Source organism: Tenrec ecaudatus, chromosome 18 (genome assembly GCF_050624435.1).
Source record: "Tenrec ecaudatus isolate mTenEca1 chromosome 18, mTenEca1.hap1, whole genome shotgun sequence".
In the NCBI taxonomy this organism is placed as follows: domain Eukaryota; kingdom Metazoa; phylum Chordata; class Mammalia; order Afrosoricida; family Tenrecidae; genus Tenrec; species Tenrec ecaudatus.
This window is the reverse complement of record NC_134547.1, coordinates 2777490-2793925: the sequence shown is the minus strand read 5'-3', so window position 1 is coordinate 2793925 and position 16436 is coordinate 2777490. Positions and strand designations below refer to the sequence as shown.

At 57.2% G+C, this 16436-nt stretch overlaps 2 protein-coding genes across 3 annotated transcripts; one reads left to right on the top strand and one right to left on the bottom strand.

Moving 5' to 3' along the window:
• Positions 1 to 2259: 2259 nt before the first annotated feature.
• On the bottom strand, positions 2260 to 10918 carry FIZ1 (FLT3 interacting zinc finger 1). Its single transcript, XM_075537360.1, has 3 exons — positions 10827 to 10918; positions 7339 to 7660; positions 2260 to 4573 (listed from the first exon to the last, which is right to left on the bottom strand). Exons 2-3 carry the CDS (start codon positions 7636 to 7638, stop codon positions 3365 to 3367), a joined length of 1509 nt encoding a protein of 502 aa, XP_075393475.1. The 5' UTR covers positions 7639 to 7660; positions 10827 to 10918; the 3' UTR covers positions 2260 to 3364.
• Positions 10919 to 11736: 818 nt separating this feature from the next.
• On the top strand, positions 11737 to 16122 carry ZNF524 (zinc finger protein 524). Of its 2 annotated transcripts, none has more exons than XM_075536985.1 (2): positions 11737 to 11833; positions 14917 to 16122. In XM_075536985.1, exon 2 carries the CDS (start codon positions 14956 to 14958, stop codon positions 15742 to 15744), a length of 789 nt encoding a protein of 262 aa, XP_075393100.1. In that variant the 5' UTR covers positions 11737 to 11833; positions 14917 to 14955; the 3' UTR covers positions 15745 to 16122. The 2 variants fall into 2 exon arrangements, with proteins under 2 accessions (XP_075393100.1, XP_075393099.1); XM_075536984.1 differs by lacking the exon at positions 11737 to 11833 and adding an exon at positions 14530 to 14638.
• The last annotated feature ends 314 nt before the right edge of the window (positions 16123 to 16436 follow it).

The following is a 16436-nucleotide window of genomic DNA, read 5'->3' as shown; positions in this document are numbered from 1 at the left end:
TTTTCCTCCCTCCTCCACCCTCCCACCTTCGTGACCTCTTGATCAATGATAAATTATTATTTTCATGTCTTGCACCCTCTGCTGTCTCCCTTCACCCATGTTTCTGTTGTTTGTCACCCTGGGGGTGAAGGGGGTTACATGCCAATCATTGCTATCGGTTTCCCCTTTCTCCCCCTTTACTAATGGTATGGCTACTCCCATGATTGTTCCTGAGGGGTTATCTTATCTGTCCTGGATTCTGTGTGCTGAGAGCTCTTATCTGGACTTGTGTACATGCTCTGGTCTAGCCTGATTTGTAAGGTAGAACATGGGTCATGAGGGGAGGGGAGCATTAAAGAACTAGAGGAAAGTTGTATGTTTCATCGGAGCTCCACTGCACCCTGACTGGCTCTTCCCTTCCTGTGACCCCTGTGTAAGGGGATGTCCAATTGTCTACAGATGGGCTTTGGGTCTCCACTCTAGCCCTGCTAGTCTGCATCCATATGATTGTTTGAGGCAGAGGTTCTCAACCTTCCTAATGCCGTGAGACCCTTTAATACAGTTCCTCATGTTGTAGTGACCATCTCCTCAACCATAAAATTAGTTCTGTTGTTACTTTATACAGTAACTGCAACTTTGCTACTGTTATGAATCAGGCGACCCTGTAAAAGGGTCATTCGACCCCCAAAGGGGTCGCGACCCACGGGTTGAGAACTACTGGTTTGAGGTCTTCTGATGCCTGATACGTGATTCTGTCGACACTCGGTCACACAGGCTGGTGTGCTTCTTCCATGTGGGCTTTGTTGCTTCCCTGCTAGATGGCTGCTTGTTTACCTTCAAGCCTCTAAGACCCCAGACGCTGTATCTTTTGGTAGCCGGGCACCATCAGCTTTCTTCACCACATTTGCTTAGGCACCCGATTTGTCTTTAGCAATCGTGTTGGGAAGGTGAGCATCATGGCGTGGCAGGTGATTAGAACAAAGTGTTCTTGCGTTGAGGGAGGGCTTGAGCAGAGGCAGGGTTCCCTTTTTTGAGGGTAACAGGGAGCCACTGCCTAAGTAAGGAGTAGGGAGTTTCTGCTAGTGGGTGAAGGAACTGGAAACATGGTGGCACAACGCTGAAGTGCTCAGTTGACGAGTCCCGTTGGCCCAGTGGGTCCTCATGCAAACTCCCTTTGGGGGCGGTGCTTCTTTGTCCACTTGGGACCTGTGAGCTGAAATCAACTCCAGGGCACCTGCCCACAGTAGGTACGTTTGCACAATATGATGACCGTAATGTCACTCAACGGCGCCTGTAGAAATCGTGGAATTTGGCTCATGCTCTGTGACGTGTCTATTTTCACACACGTGGCCCACAACCTGGCTTCCCTACACGGCTCTTTCCCTCCACGCAACCCTTCCACCCTGCAAAGCCACTTCCGCAGAGAGGCCGGCCCTGGCCACCCGAGTCACGTGCCTCTCTATGTCTGCAGAGGGCTCCTCACCCTCTGGGATCACTCTCTTCCTGGGAGAGTGGGGTACAGTGTCTGGCATGGAAGAAATAGTCCGTGTATACCAACCACCTGCAAGAAGGCAAGCTAAAGAGCGGACCTGAGAGGCGGGGCCTACTGACAGAGGGCAGCGGCAAGGTACACAGGTTGTTGCTTAGAAACAGAAGCCAAGAGGTGGAGCCTCTTTCTAAGAAAACTTGTGTTTACAATGATTGGGTTTCTAGGGGGCGTGTCAATCTCCCAGAGGGTGTGCAGGGTCGTAGGGGATGTGCTTTCTTGCTAGGGGGCGTGCCCAGCTTCTAGGGGGGGGGGGTGCTTTCTTCCTAAGGGGCGTTCCTGACTCCTCATGGGCGTGTCCTGTCTACTGAAGGTAGGCTTTGTTTAAAGGACAGGTTTCCATTTCAATGGAACTTAAACTTTCTTTTAAAGGATCTAGGCAAGGGACCCAAAATTCTTTGAGAGCAAGTAAAAAGCTTTCTAGATTTAGGGACCTTGGAGCCCTGGTTGCCTAAAGGAGCCCTCATGGTGTAATGATTACACGACGGGCTGGGCTGCTAACTGTGAAGGTTGGCAGTTCTAAACCTCCAGCCACTCTGTGGGAGAACGATGAGGCTTTCTACTCCCGTAAGGAGTTTCAGTCTCGGAAACCCACAGGGACAGTTCTACCTTGTCCTATAGGGTCGTCATGAGTCAGAATGCACTCGATAGCAGTGAGTTGGGGATATGTCAGAGAAGGGGGTATCCCACACCCCTAGATACAAGGATCAGAAAATGAGGCAGCAGTTGCCTGACAGGACGAGGTTTATTGGGGTTCTGGACACACTAGGGAATAGGGTGGGATCGAGGCTCACAGGGGTGAGGGGACCCCCAATGGAGCCCCACCCTTCTCTTTGGAGTTGAGACACAGAGACAGACAAATTGACGGAGATGATGAGACAGACAAATGCTACTGCAGAGGGGGAGGGAGGGCGGGTCCATCGCCCAGCACCGCCCAGCTCTGATGTGCTCACAGGATGGAGGGCGGCTTGGATGGGTCCACCCTATAGGGTGGGAGTGGTGTCTGCCTGCCTCTCGCTAAGGGACACCGCCTGGACCAGTCCATTCCAAGTGGGTAGGGGTGGGGGCGGGGTTGCATGTATCTGGACCACTCAGTTGTTCTACTACTGGGCAGGGAGACTTCTTCCGGCCAGCCTATTCTAGTGTTTTGGGGCGGAGTCGATTGTAAAGGCCCGTCCATTCCACAGTGGGGAAGGGAGCTCTAATTTGCAGGGAGAGGGTGGTGGTGGGGGACATCTACCTTGGTCCACTTTCCAGAATCGGGAATGAAATGGGAGAAGGCAGATCGCTCTGATATCTGCATCAGGGCTTGTGGGGGCGGGGCTCTATTGTGGCATTTGGGGATGTGGAGGGTCCAGGGAAATTCCAGGATCTGGTCCCTCCCATATTCTTCAGACCAACGTCTTTGGGAATGATGGCTGTCAGGTAAGGTGGTGGTCTTCCCTTGGGGGGCGGGGGTTGACCTTTTGAGTAGGGCCTTCAAGAAGTGGGGGCTTATGGGGGACCCAGTTCTCATCCCCAGGTCCCCTCAGCCTAGGGCCTATTGATTTGGGGGTGCCCTGCTCCATTTCCCAGGGGTCTCAAACTCGAGACACTCCCCATAGTTTCCTTTTTTGTGGAGGGGGGGTGTTCCCCATCTCTGACGCTCTGCGGAGGTTCTGGTTTATCTGTGGCCTCCATGTGCATCCAGGTCCTGTCACTCAGGGGCCTGGATGGGTGTTGGTGGCCCCACCTCTCCAGCCAGGGTCTCAGGCTCCGGGGGGCCTGTGTCTAGGCTCCGGGAGGCCCTCTGGCCTCTTGATGGGGTCCCCCAGCCCCGCAGGGCGAGGGCGGGGGCTTTCAGTCCATGCCTCGGTGCAGCTTCAGGTGGCGCGAGAGGTTGCTGAGCGTGATGAAGCCCTTGCCGCAAATATGGCAGGGGAAGGGCCGCTCGCTGCCGTGCAGCAGCCGGTGCCGCTTGAGGTAGCACTCGTGGCGGAAGAACTTGCCGCACTCCAGGCACGGGAACGGCTTCTCGCCCGTGTGCACCAGCACGTGCCGCTCCAGGTCGCGCGGCGAGCGGAACAGCTTCTCACACTCGGAGCAGCCAAAGATCTTCTTGCCGCGACCTGAGCCGCCCGACGCGGGCTCCCCAGGCGCCGCCTCCCCGTCGGGGGCCACCGTGGCCGCGCCCCCCTCCTCGCCGCCGCCCTCGCCGTGGCTGCTGCGCCGGTGCTCCTCCAAGGCGGCCAGCGCGGCGTAGAGCGCGCCGCAGTGGCCGCAGCCGTAGGTGGCCGGTCCCGAGTGGGCCTCCAGGTGGCCGGCCAGCGCCCCGGACGACGCGAAGAAGGTCCCGCAGTCACACTGGTACAACGTGTCTTCCGGGGGCTCGGTGGCCGCCGGGGGCGCAGGGGCCTCGCCGCCGCCCTCGGGCAGCAGCACCCCCAGCTCGGGCACGCCGCCCCCCGCGGGCCCCAGGGGCAGCCCCGCGTCCCAGGCCGGGGGCGCGTCGCCCACCTCGGGGCCGGCCCGCTCGCTGGTGGCCTCGGGCTCCCCGGCCGCCCAGGCCTGGGCAGCTGCTGCGGGGGGCGCACCGCCGGGGCCCGGCAGGTCGTGGGTCAGCTTGTGGCGCTCGAGCAGCGCGGGCGCGTTGAAGTCGCGCTCGCAGCGCGGGCACTTGAAGGGCTTCACGTCGGTGTGCGCTGCCCAGTGCGCAGCCAGCTCCCGGCCCTGGTCGAAGCGCCGCGCGCAGGCCCCGCAGGCAAACGGGGGCAGGGAGGCCGCCGCGGCCGCCGCCGCCTCCTCCGCCAACCCCCAGCCGCCCGCGCCCGCGCCCGTGCCCGCGCCCTCCGGACCCTCGCCGCCGCCGCCCGCGCCCCCGCACACCGCGCAGGGGCCCACGTTGCAGCAGACGGAGCAAGGCGCGCTCAGGCCCGCCGCCCCGGCCTGCAGGGGTGACGGCAGCACCCCGCGGTGCTGGCGCTTGAGGTGGCGGCCCAGGCTGGAGCGCGAGGAGAAGCGGAGCTCGCAGACCAGGCAGCAGTAAGGCTTCTCGCCGGTGTGGACGACCTGGGGGGCGGGCAGAAAGGGACAGTGTCAGGGCCCTGGGCCCAGCCGCCAAGGCACCTGGGCAGCCATTCAGATGCCCCAAAGGTGCGGGGGGGGGGGTCCGAACGCCCCCTCACAGCCTGCAACACTGGGGCCCTGTGGATGTACCCAGGAGAAAGAGCTCTGGTGGCTGGCTCAGGCGGGAACCCTAACCCGTGAGTCCTAGGTTCAAACCCACCTTCCACTCGGAGAAAGGAAGTTGAGGCTGCCTGCTCCCAGCAAAGATGTACAGCCTCAGAAACATTAAGCAGGTCTACTGCCAAATGAGGGGTGGGGTGGGGGATGTCGCTCTATGTTGAAATTGACTCCGTGGCAGTGGATTTGGAGTTGAAAAGAGGAGCCTGAAGGCACAGGGGGTTAGGCTCTTGGGGCCTCTATCTTCTGCAATTTATGGGTTCAAATCCACGAGCCACTGTTCTGGAGAAAGAGGAAGCTGCTTGCTCCTAGAGAGTTACCGACTCTTGGAAGCCCTAAGGAGCACTGTGACTATCGTCTAAAGCAGCGGTTCTCAACCTGTGAGTCGCGACCCCCTTAGGGATCAAATGACCCTTTCACGGGTGTCGCCTAAGACGATTGGAAAACACATAAATATCACACAATATATCATTACATATTGTTTTGTGATTAATCACCATGCTTTAATTATGTTTATGTGCAATGTGCAACAATGACAATAAATCCTGTCTATCAGATATTTACATGATGAATCATCACAGTAGCAAAATGACAGGGATGAAGTAGCAACAAAAATAATTTCATGGTTAGACTGCATTAAAGGATCGCGGCATGAGGAAGGTTGAGAACCACTGCCTTTGAAGGCCCTGAGGTGTCTGAATTGACTCGAGGGCAGTGAGTTTGAAGCTGAAAAAGGAGATCCGGCAGCACTCTGGCTAAGACTGGCTGCTGGCAGAAAGGTCAGCAGTTCGAACCCACCAGCTGGTCCTCAGAAGAAAGATGAGGCTGCGGTAAAGATTCCCCTTCCTGGGAGTTCCAAGGAGCAGTTGTGTCCTGTCCTGTGAGGTCACCATGAGTTGGAACTGACCCCATAGCAGTGGGCTGGGCGTTTACTTCTATCCACCAGCTCTATTGTAACCCCTCACAGGGACATTGGTCGTGGTCTACGGCACCATCTAGTTCAGCGGTTCTCAACCTTCCTCATGCCTTGACCCATGGATACAGTTCCTCATGTTGTGACCCACCAACCATAAAATTATTTTCTTTCTTTTTTTTCGTGATCCAAGTGAATTTAATGAAAGTTCAAAGAAGCATCAGGTTTTACACGGCACCCATAGGATTCCTTTGACCGTGCGGCCTGGCAGAGACTGCTCCGGGACACGCAAGGATCTCTCCCCTCCCACGAAGACGACCAGACCGCCCAAGCAAGACAAGACCAAGAGACCAAGCGCCCAAGAGCCCATAAAATTATTTTCATTGCTACTTCACCACTGTCATTTTGCTACTGTGATGAATCAGGTGATCCCTGTGAAAGGGTAATTCGACCCCCAAAGGGGTCACGACCCACAGGTTGAGACCCACTTCTAGTTCTTCTGATCTCAGACACATGGACGCAATCCATCCAGAGGACTAACAGACCACATGAACCCCATACTCCCTGACCTTCTCATTCCCTTCACTCTTCTCTGCTTCAGAAGGGGGGAGACCAACAGTTATACCTTAGAAACTTCTAGAACCCCAGTCCCTAAACCCAATAGGTATGTCCAGTACATCCTGTGGGCCAATTGGCCTTCATGTTCCTTTGTGACAGTGGTCCTGATCTTTTTGTTGTTGAAATACTTCTTTTTTTTTTTTTAATTAGGGGCTCATACAAGAAATACTTCTAACCAGACATTGGCTAGCCATGGTAGTTACATAATCTGTTGTCAATTTGAGACTTAAGAGTGAAGGGGGCTTTAGCCTGTTGGTCAGGTTGCAGTTTGATGACCTCATTTGGAGGCGGAGTTCAGATGCCCACCCTTCAGCAAGGGCCCAGCCTGAGTCTCCTGAACCAGCCCCCACCCCCCCTTCTCAGAAGCCTCTTGATTGGCATGCAGAAGCAATGGTGTCACGGAAGACGGAGGCCAGGGGAAGAGAAGGCTTGTCTGGGGCGATGGAAACCACATACTAAGGGGACACCAGGCGGAGAGAGAGATAGGGCCATCTGAACTCCTCGGAGAGAAGCCTACGAATGACCATTACCGATGTGGCCTTATCATGTGGCCGGTCAGGATGGTGGCCTCGGGTGGGTCACTGCCACTGCTTGTGAACAAAACAGAACAAAGTCGCGAAGCACAACCAGCAGGCTCCAGTGTACGGAGCAGACCTGCTTCACAATGCCGTGGGACTGTGACCTTCCAGAAGCACACAACCAGGCCTTTCTCCGGACAAGCTGCTCAGCGAGGGAGAACCACCAATCCTTGGGCCAGCGCATGAGCTGGGCCAAAGGGGGATGTGCCAACCAGGCCCCACCTTTGACCAGAGCCAAAACCAATGCGGTAGACATAGGAATCAGCTGCAGAGGTCAAGCCACCTGCGGGGAGAGGTGACCTGGGGTGGGGGTGGTTGGAAGGCACTGCTGGCTCCGAGCAAGAAAGATGAGGTAGCCCTAGAAAGCCGAAAAGGCCAGTTCTCTCCAGCTTCTCGACCTGGAAGCCCCCGGGACCCTGGGCTCAGAAGGGGTGTCCCGCCCACAAAGTTGGTGGCGAGGTAGTGGGATCTGGGGGACTCACCTGGTGGTGGAGCAGGCCGGTGGAGTCCCGGAAGCCCTTGGGGCAGGCGGAGCAGCGGTAGGGCCGCTCGCCGGTGTGCGAGCGCAGGTGGTTGGCCAGGTTGAAGCTGTGCTTGAAGCCTTTGCCGCAGCGCGGACACGCGTGGGGCTTGAGCGCCGTGTGCCGCGCGAAGTGGCGCCGCAGGTCCGAGCGGTAGCGGAAGCTCTTGCCACACTCGCTGCAGTGGAAGGGGACCCGGGGCGCAGCCGCGGGCGGGGCCGGAGCCTGGGCCGGGGGCGCTGGCAGCGGGGCATCGCCCATGGTGGTGGGGTCTGAGGATTCTCTGGAGTAGTAAGAGGGGAGAGACTGGGTCAGGGGCGACGTCACTTCCCCATCAACCCTCCCCTCCCAAGCTCCTTGGGCTCACGGACCCATCACAACCCTCCCTGGGCTGTCCAAGCCCCCCACTGTCCTTTGCGTCCATCCTGTTATCATTTAAACAGCCCTGGTGGCATCGTGGTTACATGATGGGCTGCGATCTGCAAGGTCAGCAGTTTGAAACCACTAGTTGCTCCACAGGAGAAAGATGAGGCTTTCTACTCCCTTAAAGAGATACAGCCTTGAAAATCCATAGGGGCAGTTCTACCTTGCCCTATAGCAAGTCAGCGGTTCTCAACCTGTGGGTCTCGACCCCTTTGGGGTTCAAACGACCCTCTCACACCGCCCCTCTATCCGTCTCCTGCCGGGTCCGCCCCCATGCAGATACGCCCACATATGAGTACCATGCGTGAAGACTGTTACCCATGCTACACCATGCTTCAAGACAAAATGTCATTGATTTATTATTAGAAATAAATATTTCACACTATATAATTGCGTAGTTTTTGTGATTCATCACTATGCTTTAATTATGTTCCATCTGTAACAATGAAAATACATCCTGCGTATCAAGATATTTACATGACGATTCATAACAGTAGCAAAATTACAGTTATGAAGTCGCAACAAAAGTAATTTTATTCTATGGTTGGGGGTCACCACCACAAGAGGACCTAGAAATGCCCCCTGTGAGTTTCTGAGACTGTTAACTCTTTACGGGGGTAGAAAGTCTCATCTTTCTACTGCGGAGCAACTGGTGGTTCCAAACGGCTGACCTTGCAGATCGCAGCCGAAAGTGTAACCGTGTAACCGGGGCTCCCGTGCCTGACCCAAGCCAGGGTATTTTCAGCCGCCTCATCTGCATGTGAAAGGCAGACACTGACTAAGGAGGGGCCAGAGGAGAACCTGTGAATGCCAACCATGGTTGAAGGACCACCACAGGCAACTGGAATGCTCCTTAGAAGTGAAGATGTAAGGCTTCATCTCACACCCTTGGGAGATGTAACTCAGAGGGACCAGTCCCTGGAAAAGGACATCATGCTCCATACAGTTGATGGTTAGTGAAAATGAGGAAGACCCTCAACTAGGTAGATTGACAGTGGCTACAACAAAGGGCTCAATTACAGCAATTGTGAGGATGATGCAGGTGTAGGCTGTGTTCAGTTCTTCTGGGCATGGGGTCACTGAGTCAGATGGCACCGAACAGCCGCAATTCTCAGTAAGCCAATCCCCCTTCGCCAAGCCGGTCCCACTCCCAACCAAGCCACACCCATCCCTGACCAAGCCCCTCCTACTTGTTACCAAGTCCTGCCCATTCCCACTAAACCCCACCCACTCCTTGTCAAGCTTCCTCGCTAGCCCTCCAAGCCTCACCAAGTTGCCCCTGCTTCTCAATAAGCCCCTCCCGCTCCCACTCAAGCCCCGCCCACTCGACACCAAGCCCCTCCCACTCACCTTGGAAGCCAAGAGCAATAACAACAACTAAATGAATTGAAGGACAAAGGTTTAATACTAGGCACACGTGGTTCATCCTTGGATAATCCAAGGTAACTGGAATTCACCCTGTGACTTCGGATAAAGCCAAGGGGTGCCCTGCTCACCTACAAACCGGGAGTCCACGTAGCACCCCTCACAGATGGGGGCTCAGGTATGGGGGTAAGCGTCACCTCAAATGGCAATGTGTGTACCATGTGCTTAGGAAAGAGGCAGCAAGCAATACGGTTTGGTTACTATCAGTGACATCGAGTGGCCCTATGGAGGGCTTCCCACCCTGACAAATCTTTAGGGAGCAGCCAGCCTCATCTGCCTGCTGAGGAGCCGCTGGTGGGTTTGAACCACCGACCTTGCAGTCTGTAGCAGTCCCTTAAGTCCCACCATGCTGTTCTAAGATCCTCTGCCTTCTTGGAGCCCCACTTTTCTCCACTAAGACTTGCTCCCAAAACCCCACCCTCAATTAAAGCCCTATCCTCTTCAAGACCAGAAGTCCTGGTGCGCAGCGGGGCTGCTCCTCAGACTCCTTGTCGCAACGTCAGCTGTTTGAACCCACCAATCCACTCCACGAAGAAAACGGAGGCTGTGTGTTGCTGTGAAGCGTCGGAACCCCACAGGGGCAGCTCTACCCTGTCCTATAAGGTCACAGAGTCAGAATCGACTCCACGGCAGTGAGTTTAATTTTGAGTTGCTTTTTGTTGTTGTTGTTTCCCTCTAACCTCCTCTCCCGTTGCTGTCCATGTGAAACTGACTCATGTTGACCCACTGTGCGACTGTGCGTTATATCCATGACTCTGAAGGCTTTTTTTTTCTTGGCTGTAATCTCTAGGGAAGTAAGTTGTCAGGTCTCTTCTTCAGTACCATCAACCTTTTGCTTATTAGTTTCGCACAAACCATTTGTTTTCACCCAGGGGTTACAACTCTTCTCTCACTGCACTGCCATCGAGTTGAGTCCTACCCTATAGGACAGGGAAGAACTGCGCCTGTGAGTTTCCAACATTGTAATCCTATGGGATCCCGAGGAACACCTTGTGGTTTCCAACTGCTGACTTTGCAGTTAACAACTCAAGGCATTACCACTACACCACCAGGTCTCCCTACACACAAGGTCACACCCTAGACAAGCCCCACCCATTCTGCTCAAAGCTCCTCCCACCCCACTAATATCCCCATTAGGCCTTATTTGTCCACTAGCCTCTGAAGCTTCTTATAACTTTTAGCCTAGGACCCGCCCATCATTCTCCTTGAGCCACGCCCCTTGATGAAACCACACCCATTTATCTAAGATCCTCCCATGCATTGCCCACAGCTCAAGCCCCTCCCATTCTCGCACTAAGCCACGCCCACACCAGGCTCCTCCCCGCTCGCCACTTAGGCCCCGCCTCCTCCCACGCCCGGTAGCCTGTGGTGCTGCCCTCCCCCCAAGTCCGCTCCAGGTCCCAGGTCCCGAACGCTGGCCTTTTGTGTGCCTCACCCTGTCCCTAAAACGTGCAGGCCCCGGGCTCCCGGGGCAGGGGCAGGTCAGGTGGGAATCAGGGCCAGGCAAGTCCACCCCACTCGTAGGGAGGGGGCGTTCTGGAGACCTGGAGCGGCCCCGGGAGGCCGGGGTAGTCGGTCGGCTTTCCTCTTTAATTACTTACACCTCCCTCTGGGCGCCGACATTTTGGGCAGCGGGAGCAGCGTCACTTCCACCCGGGGGGCCCCTCAACTTCCGCCTCGACCCCCCTTTACTGCCCCATCCTCCCGCCCTCTAGGCTCCCCTTTCCACACCCCTCCCTTCTCCCTCCTTTCCCAGCCCTGGAAAAGGTTAGCGAAGCCAGATTGGTGCCATCTTGAGTGAAGGCAAAGGGCAGGGTGAGGTTTGGAGGATGGGGGCAGACTACGACGCCGTGCAGAGGAAGGGCAGCCAGCCTGGAAGCCGGTCTCCTTTGCCCCGCGGCGACGCGAACAGCGCCCGCGTCCCGGGGGCAGTTGTTCTTCCCCTGGCTTAGCTTCAGACCCCTCCTGGGGGGACTATACAGCTGAATCGCGCATCGAAACGCGACAAGTGCCATTTATAAAGCCGAACCGAAAAGCCCAGGCTCCATCTTGTTCGCTTCGCCCTCCTGGGCTCCGAAGCCTGTCCGGCACCATGTTAACTACGGGCAGTGGGCAGCCAGCCCCGCACCCCCTTCCCCCCCGCCATCCGCACGCCTTCCGTGTCGCCCTTGGATTGGGTCACCCCACTGGGTGCTTTGCAGGCGGAGAGACGTTTCTTATGTATTCGGGGACGTGGTTTATGGTGAGGGTGGCGGGATCACTTCCCCGACCCCAAAATTCCAGGAAAGCAGGGAGGGGGGTTAAAGCAACCAAAGAGGGGAGAGACGCGCAGGCGCAGTGTGCCGCGCGGACGCTTCGGGCCTTAGGACCCAGCGGGCCCGGCGAGTCCTTTGTTCCCCGCGGGCGCGTGGACTCTCCGGGCAAGGGGTGGGAGGAGCCAACTTGGGCCCGCCCCTAGGGGCGGGGCCGACCCCCACGCGCGCCACCGCCCCCGGCCCGCCGCCGAGGGGCAGGGCCCCCTCACCCCCGCCCCTTCCCACGCTCCGGCCCGTGGCCCCGCGCGCGAGCGCGCGCGCACACACACAAGCCCAGGCGACATGTAAATGAGGTACCCGAGAGGCGGGGGGCCCGGGCGGGGGAGGGGAAGGAGGGGCGGCTCCTCGCGCGCGCCCCCCAACACCTGTTCCTTCCCGCGTGCTCGCTCGCCCTGGCGCGCGCGCACGCCGACCTCCAGCCCGGCTCGCGGGGCCGGCGCTCGCGAGCGCGCAGACCCCCTGCCTGACACCCTCGCTGTCCAAGGTTCGGGCGCTTCTCATTGGTCGCCGCCTCCGCAGGGCCCGCCCCATGTGCGGGCCACGCAGCTGGGGGCCCAGAGGCGCTCTTCTGGGCTGGTGTTGGGGTTCCCCCGCCCCCCGAGGCGTCGAAGGGGCCATCTGCATCCCTTTCTTTCGGAAGCACCGGGTTCTAGTCCAGCCCCGCACAGGAGTGAATCAGGTTATCAAGGGGAAGCGGTTGTCCCTCGCTGGACTTCAGCCGGACCTAACCGCACCTGTTGATTCCCTCTTTAAAACCAGTCAATCCCGTGTCCTCAATTATGACTCGCCTTTAATTCGAGTCCCACGGACCCTCTGCGCCCAACCCAGGCTCTGCGAGGCACTTGGGAGTAAGCATAGCCTCACGATGGCGGGGGCTTGCTAGGTACCTTAGCTCTGGCTTCTTTCTTCTGCCTGGTCACATATTCCCATTTTACAGAAGAGGATACGTTAGGTAAGAGAAGCCCTTAACGGCCTGCAGAGCCGGATTCACTTGGGGGCTAAGACCCAACAATGTCCTCTTGTCTCCTTGGGCCACTGGCACACCCACAAGATCTGGCTGGAGTCTTCTTGGCCCTGCCAGCTGCTGGTGGAGACACTTGGGCAACTGCCCTGCAATTCCCATGCCTCAGCTTACTCAAAGAGTTGGTGGGAGGGCTCAGCCACTCAAGCTGATGGTAAACAATAAACAAACCAAACTGCCATCGAGTCAATTAGGACTCACCACACCCTTATAAAGCAGAACTGTCCCTCCCATGGGTTCCTGAGGCTAATCTTTTCCCCCTTGCTGATGAGCTGGTGGGTTTGAACTGCTAACCTTGTGATTATCAGCTCAATGCATAACTCACTGAGCCACAAGAGCTATACAGAAATAGAGAGAAAAAACTCACTGCCAAAGTCAATGCTGACTCATTAGCAACCTTGTAGAACAAGGTAGAATTGCCCCTATTGCGTAAGATTTCCAACGGTGAAGCAGTATGTAATCTCCTTTGACAACTGATGGGTTCTCACAGCCAGTCCTTCCGTTAGCAGCTGAGTACTTAAACACTGCGCCACCAGGGCTCGTCTCATAAAGATTACAGACTAGACAACCTTATGGGGACAGTTCTCTCTCTCTCTCTCTCTCTCTCTCTCTCTCTCTCTCTCTCTCTCTCTCTCTCTCTCTCTCTCTCTCACACACACACACACACACACACACACCTTAAAAACCAAAACAGGAGCCCACTGCCATCAAGTGAAGTCCAACCCACATTGTCCCCATGTGGACTTCTCAAGATTAAATCTTTATGGGAGCAGACAGCCTTGCCTTACTAGCGTGGAGCAAGTGGTTGGTGGGTTTAAAATGCCCACCTGGCAGCCCAACGCCTGGCTCACACTGTTCTCTGGGCATTGAACATCAACTCAACTCGACCTGACCACAGCAGCTCCTCAGCCCATGTCTCATGTGTGCAGGGAGAAAGATGGGCCCATTTTGCAGGAGGCTTCATTGAGGCAGAGGAACAGCACCGGCTTGTCCAAGGGCACAAAAATAATAGGCCGCAGGCTTGGGGTATGAAGGCCAGGAGTCTTCATTCTCGAGCCCAGCCACTTCAGCACTCTCAGCCTGGACTGGGAGTCCCATTCTTCTCCCCATCTTGGCTCCAAGGAAAGGGGACAAGAACATTTCTTAAGTCCCAATAGCTCTGGGGTTCCACAGACTGTTTTCAAGCTCTCCAAACTAAGCAATACCCTCATTTAGACTCTATACTTAATCACTGTGGGTGGGTGAAGCATCAGTTTGCTAACCCCAAGGTCGGCAGTTTGAAACCACCGGCGGCTTCTTGGGAGATAAGTTTGTTCTCATTAAGCGTAACGGTCTCAGAAACTCACAGAGGCAGCACTGTGCTGCCCTACAGGGTTGTTGTGATTCAGAATCCACTCCATGGCAGTGAGCTTCAGAATCCTTTCTTGGATGGAGCCCCGGAGGGGCTATTGAGTAAGCATGGGATGAACCACAAGGTGTTTGGTTCAAAGCCACCAGCCGCTTCTGGGGAGAATGAGGCTGTCTGCTCCTGTCAAGATGTAAAGTCTCAGAAAGCTACCTAGGTTGGCCATGAGTTGACTTTGACTCCAGGTAGGGAGGCAGGGTAGCGGTGCTGTGGGTTAAGCGTCCTAATGAAAGATCAGAGGTCGTTCCTGAGAGATGTTGCAGCCTGCCTCTCTGAGCATCGATTGGGTGTGAGTATGTATATTTCCCCCCCAGCCCAAGCTGATACTGAACATCTAGGTTCCCAAACTTATTTTTCAGAAAAAAACAAAAAACCTTCATTGCCTCCGCACCTCCCCCCCTCCCTCCCCACACACTGTAGCCCATCGTCAGGGATAAAGTGTCCAAACACAGTGCCTGCCAGCAAGTTGATTCTAATTCAGAGATCATATAGAACGGGGTAGAACTACCTCTGTGGGTTTACAAGACTGTGCTCTATAGGAGTAAACAGCCTCTTCTTTCTTCATCAGGGCAGCTGGCAGTTCTGAACTACTGACCTTGCTGTTAGCCGTGGATGCAGAACCCACTGCGTTACCACTGGCTCCTGACCACTGCTCCTTGGACAAAGTGTTAGGTATTTGCTTCTGCCAACAGCCCTGGGGGAAGCTGTGTAAAAGAATCACAAGCTTGGAAACCCTTAGGGACAGATCTGTCCTGGCCTGTCGCTCTGAGTCAGAATCGACGGGATGATGGGTGTGTTTATCTGTTTTGTTTTGAGGGCAAATGGCTTGTCCACTCCTGTCCGCAGGCTGCAGCACCCGAGGCTAGAGTCTTGGATGAGGGGCGAGCGAGGTGGTGCACAGGGACGCTCCAAACCGTTCCTGCACTGACACTGCCCCTCTCTCCTCCTAGCCCAGCTCCGGTGCCCAGACCCAAACCCCCCACTGCTCAATGGACACCCCCAGCCCATTCCCGTTGCCTTCGCATTTGCCCGCGGAGGAAGCCAAGTCTCCGGCCGCACCTCTTCCCGTTTCCCGGGGCCGCCGAGGCCGCCGTCCTGGGGGGCCTGCCTCCTCCAAGGCCAAGCTCTCTGGCCGCCAGGGCTGGCCCTCCAGGCCTGGCCAGGAGCCTCTGCGGCCCCCAGAAGTGCCATCCCCGGTGGGCAGCGGCAGCGGGGGCAGCAGCCTGCTGCTGATCGATGACCACGGCGTGCCCTACACGGTGTCCGAAGGGTCGGTGGCAGCGGGGCCCGAGGGCGCCGGCCCCAAGAAGGCGCCGCACTTCTGCCCGGTCTGCCTGCGGGCCTTCCCCTACCTCTCGGACCTGGAGCGCCATCGCATCTCGCACTCGGAGCTGAAGCCGCACCTGTGCAATGCCTGCGGCAAAGCCTTCAAGCGCTCCAGCCACCTGCGGCGCCACTGCAACATCCACGCCGGCCTGCGGCCCTTCTGCTGCCTGCTCTGCCCGCGCCGCTTCCGCGAGGCTGGCGAGCTGGCCCAGCACCACCGTGTCCACTCGGGCGAGCGCCCCTTCCAGTGCCCGGTCTGCCGTCTGCGCTTCACCGAGGCCAACACGCTGCGGCGCCACGCCAAACGCAAGCACCCTGGCGCCCAGGGGGAGCCCCTGTGTGCCCCGGACCCGGGCCCAGTGGCCGAGCAGCCACCATGGGACGACGAGGAGGGCATCCTGGCCACGGCAGGGGCGGACCAGGAGGGCCCGGGGGGCAGTGGGCCCGACTGACCCTCCACCCTGGCCACCCTTCCCCTGGCCAAAAGTCCAGTGGGTGTTGTTTCCCAGCAGGGGGGGCGCGAGTCTTGCTTCTCCTCTGGGGGGCAGGTGGGCAACCCACATTTTGGGGTTCTGCTGCCTTCTGCCCCGCTCCCCGAGGCTGGAGGGTCCCTAGAGGCCGGACTGCGGAAATAAATTTCTGCCTGCTGGTTCCCCGTGTAAACTAAGTGCTGGTGGAACTGGACCCCCGCCCCCACCGCAAGTTCTGGGGGTCACCGGCCTCATTACTAGGATGCCCAGGGGGGTGGGGGAACCTGTGACCCACCCCTTCACAGTCGGACACTCCTCCTGCAAAGGTTTCTCAGAAATAGGCATCCTGAATAGAACAGGGTCTGCCCTTGCCCCCCTCCAGCCAGGTACAGCTACACTGCGCCCCCATATCCTAGTCCTGGGGTCCCACTGTTTGCAGAAGGGAACCAACTTGGATAGGATTTGCAGAGGTGGCTTGACGGGGGCGGGGCTAAGGATGTCAGGGGCGGGACTGAGACTGAGGGGTATGGCTCATTGGGCAGGAAAGTGAGGGCTATGGGCGGGGCTTTCTGGGGCTTCGAGGTGGGTGAGAGAAATACGTGGGCCACCTAGACACACTGAGGAGCTCTGGGGGTGTATTGGTTACGCATTGGGCTGCCATCTGTAGGGTCAGC

Excerpts from the sequence above, each read along its gene's own strand:
- FIZ1 (XM_075537360.1), bottom strand. The coding sequence starts at position 7,638 with ATGGGCGATGCCCCGCTGCCAGCGCCCCCGGCCCAGGCTCCGGCCCCG. Across the intron at positions 4,574-7,338 it reads CCGGCCTGCTCCACCACCAG|GTCGTCCACACCGGCGAGAA; the intron begins GTGAGTCCCCCA and ends CCCGCCCCCCAG.
- ZNF524 (XM_075536985.1), top strand. The coding sequence starts at position 14,956 with ATGGACACCCCCAGCCCATTCCCGTTGCCTTCGCATTTGCCCGCGGAG.